The sequence below is a fragment of the Canis lupus genome, chromosome 16 (assembly GCF_048164855.1).
Source record: "Canis lupus baileyi chromosome 16, mCanLup2.hap1, whole genome shotgun sequence".
In the NCBI taxonomy this organism is placed as follows: domain Eukaryota; kingdom Metazoa; phylum Chordata; class Mammalia; order Carnivora; family Canidae; genus Canis; species Canis lupus.
Window position 1 is genome coordinate 50,151,024 of NC_132853.1, and position 12,423 is coordinate 50,163,446.

The following is a 12,423-nucleotide window of genomic DNA, read 5'->3' on the forward strand; positions in this document are numbered from 1 at the left end:
ACACCAGTGAGAATGGGGCAAATTAACAAGGCAGGAACCCACAAATGTTGGAGAGGATGCGGAGAAAAGGGAACCCTCTTACACTGTTGGTGGGAATGTGAACCGGTGCAGCCACTATGGAAAACTGTGTGGAGGTTCCTCAAAGAGTTAAAAATAAATCTGCCCTACGACCCAGCATTTGCACTGCTGGGGATTTACCCCAAAGATACAGATGCAATGAGGGATCCCTGGGTGGCGCAGCGGTTTGGCGCCTGCCTTTGGCCCAGGGCGCGGTCCTGGAGACCCAGGATCGAATCCCACGTCGGGCTCTCGGTGCATGGAGCCTGCTTCTCCCTCTGCCTATGTCCCTGCCTCTCTCTCTCTCTGTGACTGTCATAAATAAATAAAAATGTTAAAAAAAAAAAAAAGATACAGATGCAATGAAACGCCGGGACACCTGCACCTCGATGTTTCTAGCAGCAATGTCCACAATAGCCAAACTGTGGAAGGAGCCTCAGTGTCCATCGAAAGATGAATGGATAAAGAAGATGTGGTTTATGTATACAATGGAATATTACTCAGCTATTAGAAATGACAAATACCCACCATTTGCTTCGTCGTGGATGGAACTGGAGGGTATTATGCTGAGTGAAATAAGTGAGTCAGAGAAGGACAAAGATTATATGGTCTCATTCATTTGGGGAATATAAATAATAGTGAAAGGGAATAGAGGGGAAGGGAGAAGAAATGGGTAGGAAATATCAGAAAGGGAGACAGAACATGGAAGACTCCTAACTCTGGAAAACGATCTAGGGGTGGTGGAAGGGGAGGAGGGCGGGGGTTGGGGGTAACTGGGTGGCGCGCACTGAGTGGGGCACTTGACGGAATGAGCACTGGGTGTTATTCTGTATGTTGGCAAATTGAACACCATTAAAAAATAAATTTATTATTTAAAAAAAGAATAAAGGGAAGGAAGAGAGTAAGAATTTAAATTTATCCATTTTACAGTTCTAAAACTTTACATCTCTTTGATTTGACACTTTTTACCTGACTTCCTCTCTTTTTTTCTCCCACTTCTTTCTCACTATGTTTTAGGACTGTCAGACATTTCATAGTTAATATCCTGAATTAAAATTTATCACTTTAAAAATCTTAATTTCTTTTTTTTAACTTTATTTATTTATGATAGTCACACACACACAGAGAGAGAGAGAGAGAGAGAGGCAGAGACACAGGCAGAGGGAGAAGCAGGCTCCATGCACCAGAAGCCCGACGTGGGTCTCGATCCCGGGTCTCCAGGATCACGCCCTGGGCCAAAGGCAGGCGCTAAACCGCTGCACCACCCAGGGATCCCAAAAATCCTAATTTCTTTATGAAGTTCTAAATCACAATACAGCCAGTTCCATCCCCTACAGTAGCCTCCATGAATGCAAGGATTTTTGTCTTTAATCCCACAACCTAAGAAGTTCTCAATAAATACATTGAATATAAATATATATTTACTAAATTTTTATTTATTAATTTATTTTTTAATTTTAATTTTATTTTTTTAAATTGGAGTTCAATTTGCCAACATACAGCATATCACCCAGTGCTCATCTCGTCAAGTGCCCCCCTCAGTGTCTGTCACCCAGTCACCCCAACCCCCTGCCCACCTCCCTTTCCACTATCCCTTGTTTGTTTCCCAGAGTTAGGAGTCTCTCATGTTCTTTCACCCTCTCTGATATTTTCACTCATTTTCTCTCCTTTCCCCTTTATTCCCTTTCACTCTTGATATTCCCCAAATGAATGAGACCATATAATGTTTGTCCTTCTCCAATTAATAAATGTTTAATGATTCCCTACCTACCCCAACAATATATATACTCAAAATATATTTTCCTAAAGGCCATAGCAGTATCATAAATGCTTACAAGTAATTGGCAGAGTTCTTAGCAGCTTCCAGCATTCCTTAGGTGTGAGTTCTAGCCCTGTGTTTTTCAAAATGTCACTTACTTCATCAACATGAATCTTGATTCATTTGAAAAGATGGAAATTATAGACTGATGAAAATTTAAGAATTATGAATGATTCTTAATTATGAATTTCATCGAAGTTTAATTGCAGAATTGAGAGCAGGGTTGATAAAAGTGCTGAGTCAGTACTCTAAGGGAATGTCAAAAACAGAACTAAATCTCATAATTCTGGAGAGCATACTTTCTGAATGCTCTAATATAATAAAAGTGGGATAAATAAAAACTCTGAAATGGGAGTTGTATAAGAGACTAGAACCACTTATACAAAGGCTTATATAAATTACTCTATAAAGATGGCATGTATATTACTTTTTATTTGCCTATGTGATAAGTTATTCAGAAAAAGGATTTATACTAATGTTTTATCATGCCAATTATTGTGGTAACATAGATTTTTGGCTGTTCAAACAATGGAAAGTGATATGCATTATTGAAAAAAAATCCAGAGAATATAAGATATTTTACTAAGATATAAAAAAATCAGTAGTTTGCTCAAAAAGCATATAGCCCCAAACCAATCTGGATCATTATATAAAAGATACCACTAATGTACCAACAAGAATAACAATGTCAGTATCAGGAATAAAATGTTTAAAAGCATAATAGAAAAGCATCAGGATATTGGTATTTAAAATGACTTTTCCCTATAAGATTTCACTCACCTTTGAATGGCCTTACATTTTCCATGAGTGTATTCAGTTTAACCTTTTCACCTGTAAGATAATGTGCAAACAAGACCCAGCCATAATGACTCAGATCCAGAAAACATTATAAAAACTTTATATTGTAGAACATAACACTGAAATTTAAAAATTTATCCAAATTTGTTTTATAAATGTATCCCAGATAAGCATGGAATTGAAGAATCAAATTATAAATATGATAAATATATAACACAAAAGAAAAAATTGTAGTATAAAATTCTATACATAGCAGTGCTAGGAAGTTCTTTTTGTTTGCTTTTAGTTTCAGTTGTACAATTTACTGATTTAACACTTCAATACATTATCCTGTGCTCATCACAAGTGCACTCCTTAATCCCCATCACCTATTTAACCCATACACCTATCCACCTTCCCTCTGGTAACCATCAGTTTGTTAGATATAGTTAAAAGTCAGTTTCTTGGTTTTCCTCTCTCTTTTCTTTTCCCAAGATTGATTGTTTTGTTTCTTCATTTGCACAGATGAGTGAAATTGTATGGTATTTGTCTTTCTTTGACTGACTTATTTCACTTAGCATAATTCTCTCTAGCTCCATCCACGTCATTGCAAATGGCAGGATTTCATTCTTTTTTTATGGCTAATATTCCATTATATATTTAAATACATTAAATACATACCCCATCTTCTTTTTTAAAATTTATTTATGATAGTCACACAGAGAGAGAGAGAGAGAGAGGCAGAGACATAGGCAGAGGGAGAAGCAGGCTCCATGCACAGGGAGCCCGACATGGGATTCAATCCCAGGTCTCCAGGATTGCGCCCTGTGCCAAAGGCAGGCGCTAAACTGCTGCACCACCCAGGGATCCCCATACCCCATCTTCTTTATCCATTCATCAATCCATGGACATTTGGGCTCTTTTCATAGTTTGGCTATTGTTGATAATGCTGCTATAAATATTGTGGTGCATGTGTCCCTTTAAATTAGTATTTTTGTATTCTTTGCTGGTAAATACCAGCAGTGTTAGGAAGTTTTATTATTATTATTATTATTATTATTATTATTATTTTATATATGTATATTTTTTATTGGAGTTTGATTTGCCAACATATAATATAATACCCAGTGCTCATCCCATCAAGTGCCCTCCTCAGTGCCCATCACCCAGTCACCCAACCCCCGCCCACTCCCTTTCACTACCCCTTGTTCATTTTCCAGAGTTAGGAGTCTCTCATGTTTTGTTACTCTCTCCAATTTTTCCCACTCATTTTCTCTCCTTTCCTCTAAAATCTCTTTCATTATTTTTTAGCTAGGCAGTTTTAAAAGCATTGCTGGGCCTGCTTTCCATTCGGCTTATTCTACTTTAGAATCCAGGAGTACTCTGATGTTTGGCCACCTTACTATCACAGGATTTAAAAGCAATGTATATTATAGTGGGTTCACCTACCTAAAATATTGTAGATGGCTACTTCCATGTGCAATGCTTACTCAGCACATTCTTTATGCTTACAATTCCACAGCCATCAAGATTTCCAATTTTTTCTTTTTTTTCCAATCTTTTCTGAATCCTTCATTTAATTTGTGTGATTACTGGTTGAAAATCCTCATTTCTCAGGCCATATTACACAGCCCCCTGAAGGTATCACTCATATCATTGTCTTTGAAGCACTGCTTACCTCTCTTATACAAGGCTATATTATTTAGTAGATAGGACAAAACTTTGAAGTTATATAAACCTATATAGACTTTTACAGGGTTGACAACTTCTCTCTGCTACTTAGCAGTCACGTGGCTTTGAGCAAGTCAATTGACTTCTGTGGCTGACCCTCAATTTCCAATCAGGGAAACTAAGATAACAATCTATTTCTCAAAGTTGTTTGAGGACTATTTATTTAGTATTATTTAGCATACTTCAAGTGCCAAATACTGTTTGTGGCATATAGCAGGCATTTAATACTTTATAATTATTGAGGAATGATGTCAGCATCATGGCAGCATAAGACATCCCTCTTTCTTGTCCCCCTTTTTAACTACTAAATTCAGCATCTATTTATGAACAGAAATATCTCTGTGGGCATTATGGGATCCAGCACCATATACCAAGAAACCCCGCAGGAATTTGCCCACATGGGTATTGAGTAACAAGGAGAAAGACTTTAGTGCAGGCGGCAGAATCAGTAGGAACTTGCCAACCAGCCACAGCTCCTCTCAGTTGTGGTTGGGAAAATTCAGGAGAGTGATGACTTGGGCAGACACCCACAAAGAGAGGGCTTTGTGGAGGTCCAGCTTTTAAGAGGAGAGATTCCAGCCCTCCACAGGATCTAACAATGAGTTTGGAGGCATTGGAGAGGTAAGGGGAATCCTGACAGTGCTGCCCCACTCCTAAGGCAACAGTGTGCTGGGCTGCACCAGCTGGTGGCAATCTTTCCCTGGGATGGGGATGAGGGGGAGGGAGGGTTGTGATTTCCTAGCTACCCCAGCTATGTGGAATGCTGCTAGAGAAGCCAGTTTTTTTCCTGCAGCACCCAAAGTGTTGAGGTGGGACTTCTATGACTGGGGAAAAGGAGGAGATCAGGAATAGGCAGATAATATTAAAGAGCATTAAACAAGTGTAGTCTCTGCTGACTGCCTTCAAGACTCAGTAGAGAAGCCTGTCCATGAATTGTTGGAGGAACCTCACTGGAAGAACCCCACACCTGGCCTAGGGGCAGTTCCAACACCCATAGTGCTAACCCCACACCCCTAACTCTGCTGCAAGCTTCTTGTGCATACTCCTGAATATAGTGGTGAGAGTAAACAGTGAGTGCCTTCAGAAAACACACTAGGGTCTGTGGGCGAGGGAGAAACCATAAATTTGAGCTTGTAGCTCCACCTTTTGGAAAACAAAAGAGAGGTTTTCAATAGCCAGCCTGGTGTGTTGTAAGAACCAGAGAAGAAACAGAAGGAGCCTCGATGTCCTTCGACAGATGAATGGATAAAGAAGATGTGGTCTATGTATACAGTGGAATATTACTCAGCCATTAGAAATGACGAATACCCACCATTTGCTTCGATGTGGATGGAACTGGAGGGTATTATGCTGGGTGAAGTCAGTCAATCAGAGAAGGATAATCATTATATGCTTTCACTCATATGGGGAAATATAACAAATAGTGAAAGGTATTATAGAGGAAAGGAGGGAAAATGAGTGGGAAATATCAGAGAGGGTGACAAAACATGAGAGACTCCTAACTCTGGGAAACAAACAAAGAGTAGTGGAAGGGGAGGTGGGTGGGGGTGATGGGGTGACGGGCACTGAGGGGGGCATGCATTTGGTGGGATGAGCACTGGGTGTTGTTTTTTATTTTTTTTAAATTTATTTATTCATAGAGACACACACAGAGAAAGAGAGAGAGAGAGAGAAAGAGAGAGGCAGAGGCACAGGGAGAAGTGGGACTCGATCCAGGGTCTCCAGAATCACACCCTGGGCTGCAGGTGGTGCTAAACCGCTGCGCCACCAGGGCTGCCCAGCACTGGGTGTTATACTGTATGTTGGCAAATTGAACTTCAATTAAAAAAAAAAAAAAAAAAAAAAAAAAAAAGAATTCTGCCAGAAGAGGGAGCAAGAAGCATGGAGCAGGTATATCCATATGATGCTGGAGAAAATCCCAGAAATAAGCAGGACCAATGAAAAATATCTCTCATCTGAAGATAATCTTCAAGATAAGTAAAGATTTGGGGAAGTGATTACTTGTCTTTTCTGCCATTATATGTTCCTTTGTTTAGTCTAGTTAAAATTTATGATGATTTAAGGGTTTTTATTTTTTATTTTTTTATTTTTATTTATTTTATTTTTTTTTGTTTTGTTTAATTTTTATTTACTTATGATAGAGAGAGAGAGAGGCAGAGACACAGGCAGAGGGAGAAGCAGGCTCCATGCACCGGGAGCCTGATGTGGGATTCGATCCCGGGTCTCCAGGATCGCGCCCTGGGCCAAAGGCAGGCGCCAAACCGCTGCGCCACCCAGGGATCCCGATTTAAGGGATTTTTACTTTTTTTTTCTGACTGTAAAATTTCTTGACTTTCCTTTGTTTCATTTCTTCACTTGCTTCTTAGATCTGTCAATTTCTAGTTGGCATCTAGGAATTCAGTTCTGCAGGTGGCTGTCACTGTTTTAACAGATTACTGATTTAGACACTAATGATCTGAGGTAATATTTTTTCCCATATGAATACACTTGCAAATTTTATTAGAGGAGCTCACTCTCCCTGAAGGCACAACAACATGCTTACCATCAGTCGGCAGTTGGTTCTGCAGGTCCTCAACTTCCTCACCCTCCAGCTCATAACCCAAGTTTTCCAGGATGCTATTTTAGAGGTGCGACACTTTCCACCTCAGGGAAGAAGAAATAAGGATAAAAAATAACTGTATCCAAGAAAAATACTGGCCATATTCACACACCAACTGAATGGAACAAAGCCAGAGCACAATAACTAAAAAACCCCACAAAACCTGTTTTCAGCTACATGTGGGACATGTTCAACACATTGCACAACAGAGGTTTATTGTGGAAGCCAGAAATAGAATATATTCTGCCAATCTCATCCTAGGGGTTCTTTATATAGTTTGCAGGAAAGATGTATTTAGAAGAAAATAATATATAAATTATATATAATTGTACTTACATATCAATTCCACATACTGTCTTTTTATATTATATTATACATATATATGTAATATATATGGTCAACCTGATTATTTTGGACAATAACTAGAGCTCTGGATAGCAAATAAATTTTGAAACTTTTTCAGGGTCAGAGAACTATAAATTAATTGGATATAGTTGCATCTAAAGTAGATTTACAGGCTAAAGGGATAGTAAAATCAATAATCTAATTATTGTGTAATGGTAAGGTCTTTTAAAAATTAAGGTAAAGTCTGCAGATGTTAGTTTTACTTGCCATTTGTTAAGATTCTCACTTACCAGGAAAAGCTTTTATATAATCAAGCAATGTATTTTTCTTTACCATTCCATCAGCTGTGAAATAAGATACATTTAAGGTAAAAAAAAAAAAAAAGGTTATATGGATAGTTAAAAAAAGGAGTAGGAAGGGCATAATTTCATAAATATATACTTTAAAAATATCTTAAGTTCTATGCCTACATTTCCCGGGCCCACATACCTCTTCATAAATAAGAAAAAAAATAAAATTCTTAATGTGAACCATCTGTCCATTCTACACTGAAACAAATATACCTTTTTCCTCAAACTGATTTCTCCTTTTCCTTCCTCTACAACCTACTAATTTAGCCTTCTTTTTATCTTTGCCCTGATTAAGCTTCATTACCCTCAGTAATGATACTCTCTTTTTTTTTAAAAGATGTATTTATTTATTCACAAGAGACACACAGAGAGAGGCAGAGATATAGGCAGAGGGAGAAGCAGGCTCCCCAAGGGGAGCCCATGCGGGACTCAATCCCAGGACCTCGGGATCATGCCCTGAGCCAAAGGCAGAGGCTCAACCACTGGGCCACCCAGGCGTCCCTATACTCTTTTTAAAAAGACTTTATTTTTAAGAAATCTCTACACACAATGTGGGGCTTTAACTTAAAACCATGAAATCAAGTGTCACATGCTCTACTGACTGAGCCAGCCAGGCACCCCAGAGTAATGATACTCCTAATGGCAGGGCCCAGGTATGAAGATATTATACCCTCTAATATATACCTAAAATGTCAAAGTCATAATTTCTTTACAACTAAAGTTGATCTTTTTGCCTTTTAGATTTTTATAAGAAACCATTCTTTATATGCTTTCACACTGAAGTTTACACTAGCACAGAGATACTCCATACATACACAGTATGTAAACTACCTACTAGTCATTGGCAACATTTTCAACAACCTCCAGAGCTCTCTATCTGTGAGTTCTATCCCCATGTTTCCCAGCGCTTTGTGTATGTCCTTGGCTTCAACTTTTCCTCCTTTAAAAGAAAGGAATGGTAACAGATGAGAATTGCCTTCTGAATCCAAATGATGAAGTGTCTAAGCTTGCACAGGGTTATCTACAATTATCAGAAGTTATTGTGAGAGTTCTAAATAAAATACTTATTTCTAATGCTCTTAATAACCTCAGAGGAGTTAACCCAAATTGTAGTAAAGGAATATATAGGAGGCAAAGTGATCTAAGTTATGTATAGGCAGCTACCTAATCTAAATTTTATTATCATCACTAAAATCTGTTACTCTTCACTTTGCCTGACTTGTGAGATAGATGATCTTCACTGCCCACATTATTTGTATCCCTGCCAAAATTTCACCTTAAAATTTACTGGGTGATAGTAGATGTTAGTTAAATAAGTGAATGAACAGGTTGCCCATTGGAGTGAATCACAACATGAAAAATGAAGTTTCATAGGAAATATCAGAAAGGGAGACAGAACATGAAGACTCCTAACTCTGGGAAATGAACTAGGGGTGGTGGAAGGGGAGGAGGGCGGGGTGTGGGGGTAACTGGGCGGGCACTGAGGGGGGCACTTGACGGAATGAGCACTGGGTGTTATTCTGTATGTTGGCAAATTGAACACAAATAAAAAATAAATTTATTATTAAAAAAATGAAGTTTCAGAGAATATAGAACTTGTTATTGAGAGTGCCACATTTTTGCCAAAACATAAATAATCCAAAGTAATTTTCATGTCATTAGAATCAAACTTTAATTGTTAAAAAAGTAGAAGTTAAAGGTCAATAACAGAATAAGAAAACACAACCTTAAATATGTATGTAAATGCGAAGTGTTTACATTTTAGTTCTACTTCTTTTCACAAAACAATTTGCTCACCTGTGAATTTTTCTCTTTTTTTTTTAATTTCTTTCTTTTAGCAGTTTATGCAGATCAACCATCCCAGAAGCTAAAAAATAAGCCACAATTCAGACAGACACAATTGTGTACTGACTGAGAAATATTGTTAAGTAGAGCAAAAGAATTAATTTTTTTATGATTTGTTGTTGAATACACACATGCAGATAAGCATGAAAGGGAAAACTATCCTCTAAAAACGTTAACTTTAGTTTCATTATTTATTCTCTACTTTCTTTTAATATCCCAACTCTACACACTATGTAACATCTCCCTCCTCAGGCTTGTTCTCTTCACTTTATACCACCTACTATACCAGATCCCTGGAAAAAGAGCAAGAAGTTGGAATTTTAAGTCTAGCTATTTCCCAATTTAACACTCTCCAGTCAGACACTGCCAAGTTAGCTTAGTTTATTACATTTTTTCTAGTAGATCTGTTCATTGCATGCTCAAAGATTGCGAGTGCCTTTAAATGAAAAGAATGTATTTATTCCTTATCCCACCTAGACATTCTAGTCCAATAAGTAGCATAATGTTTTGCACATGGTAATATTAAACATTTTAAACAGTGAAATGGAACATGTCAGAATGACAGAATCAGCTTTTATATCGGTATATTTTTCCAGGATTGCAGATGCAGTGTATTTTAGGGCAACCCCTCCAACTTAGAAATTATGCATATTATAGAATTTCTTACGAAAAATATGCTATTTATTACTGTGGAATTCCATTCATCTTTTTTTAAGGTCAAATTTATTTATTTGTTTGTATATTTTTTATTGGATTTTGATTTGTCAACATATAGTATAACACCCAGTGCTCATCCCGTCAAGTGCCCCCCCCTCAGTGCCCGTGACCCAGTCACCCCAACCCCCTGCCCACCTCCCCTTCCACTACCCCTTGTTCATTTCGCAGTTAGGAGTCTCTCATGTTCTGTCACCCTCTCTGATATTTCCCACTCATTTTCTCTCCTTTTCCCTGTAATCCCTTTCACTATTTTTTATATTCCCCGAATGTATGAAATCATGTTTGTCCTTCTCTGATTGACTTACTTCACTCAGCATAATACCCTTCAGTGCCATTCTTCTTTTGAAGTAGTTTCCAGTATACCTTCTCCATATATTTAAATAAATATATATATTTAAGAGAGAGAGACAGAGAGAGAGACAGCGAGCGGAGGGAGAGTGAGAAGCAGACTCCCTGCAGAACAGGGACCCTGAGATCCTCTGAGCCAAAGACAAATGCTTAACTGACTGGGCCACCCAGGCACCTCCTCTCCATACATTTATTTAGCAGATTTGCACCTTGAGGGCTCTTGCTATATGTATAGCACGTTGTCATTTTACATAAAATATCCAGTTAACTATCAGTGAATACCTACTAATTACAATAACTGGAAAGTCCTTGTTGAAAGCCTTGAATAGTGTGGCTAAACACATTATGTAATTAATTTCATTTCTTGTTCATTCAACAAATATTTATATAGTATCAAATATCTGCATACCTGTGCTAGGCACTGGGATACAATAGTGAGCAACACAGAAATGGCTCCTGTCCTTAGAGAGCCTTCATTTATTACTTATTTCACTGAGTTTAAGTAAGAAGAAAACTTTGAAATTTCTTTCAGCTTCTCTATCAGGACGGACCTTCAGAAATCTCTTTCAGTTTTTTATTCTAAGATAGCAGGAAAGTTTGTGCTGATTTCCTAGGAACAACAACAAAGGTATACTAGCTAATCATGTATATGATGGGAATCACTGAGGGAAGCAGAGTACTGTTTATTTGATCTGCGTGTATAAATACTTATTTTTGCTTCATGTGTAACATAATATACTCTAGCCTGAGGACCAAATGCAATAGCTTCTCACCTCTCAATTTATATGTATATAAATATATATATACACATAAATAAAATGTATAAAATATTTTGTATATGTTTATATAAAGCATAAACATATATATTATATATATGTTTAATTGAAGCTCGATTTGCCAACATATAGTAGAATACCCAATGCTCATCCCATCAAATGCCCTCCTCAGTGCCCGGCACCCAGTCACCCCATCCCCCTGCCTGCCTCCCCTTCCATTACCCCTTGTTTGTTTCCCAGAGTTAGGAGTCTCTCATGTTTTGTCACTCTAATTTTTCCCACTCATTTTCCCTCCTTTCCCCTATAATTCCTTTCACTATTTCTTATATTGCCCATAGGAGTGAAACTGTATAATGATTGTCCTTCTCCAATTGATTTACTTCACTCAGCATAATATCCTCCAGTTCCAACCATGTCGAAGCAAATGGTGGGTATTCGTCCTTTCTAAAGGCTGAGTATATATAGACCACATCTTCTTTCTTCTTTATCTATTCATCTGTTGAAGGACGTTGTAGCTCCTTCCACAGTTTGGCTATTGTGGACATTGCTGCTATAAACAATGGGGTGCAGGTGTCCCGGCGTTTCACTGCATCTGTATTTTTGGGGCAAATCCCCAGTAGTGCAATTGCTGGGTTGTAGGGTAGCTCTGTTTTTAACTCTTTGAGGAACCTCCACGCAGTTCCCCAGAGTGGCTGTACCAGTTCACATTCCCACCAACAGTGCGAGAGGGCTCCCCTTTCTCCACATCCTCTCCAAAATTTGATGTTTCCTGTCTTGTTAATTTTCACCATTCTCATGGGTGTGAAGTGGTATCTCATTGTGGTTTTGATTTGTATTTCCCTGATGGCAAGTGACACACAGCATTTTCCCAACCTGTAGGCTGTCTTTTAGTTTCGTTGACAGTTTCTTTTGCTGTGCAGAAGCTTTTTATCTTGATGAAGTCCCAATAGTTCATTTTTGCTTTTGTTTCCTTTGCCTTCATAGATGTATCTTACAAGAAGTTGCTATAGCCAAGTTCAAAAAGGGTATTGCCTGTGTTCTCCTCTAGGATTTTGATGG

General features: G+C 38.1%; 1 protein-coding gene across 6 annotated transcripts in view; it reads right to left on the minus strand.

The window, feature by feature from the left end:
- Positions 1 to 12,423, minus strand: part of LOC140607046 (uncharacterized) — a 64,137-nt gene that overhangs the window by 23,480 nt on the left and 28,234 nt on the right. For 3 of the 6 annotated variants that reach the window (XM_072781360.1, XM_072781359.1, XM_072781362.1), the window contains exons 10-11: positions 7,619 to 7,672; positions 6,927 to 7,027 (exon numbers count right to left, since the gene is read on the minus strand). In XM_072781360.1, coding sequence (XP_072637461.1) covers positions 6,927 to 7,027; positions 7,619 to 7,672 — 155 coding nt within the window. Of the gene's footprint in view, positions 1 to 2,656; positions 2,708 to 6,926; positions 7,034 to 7,618; positions 7,673 to 12,423 lie in introns of those variants that run through there. The other 3 variants (XM_072781363.1, XM_072781365.1, XM_072781364.1) reach the window with 2 other exon arrangements.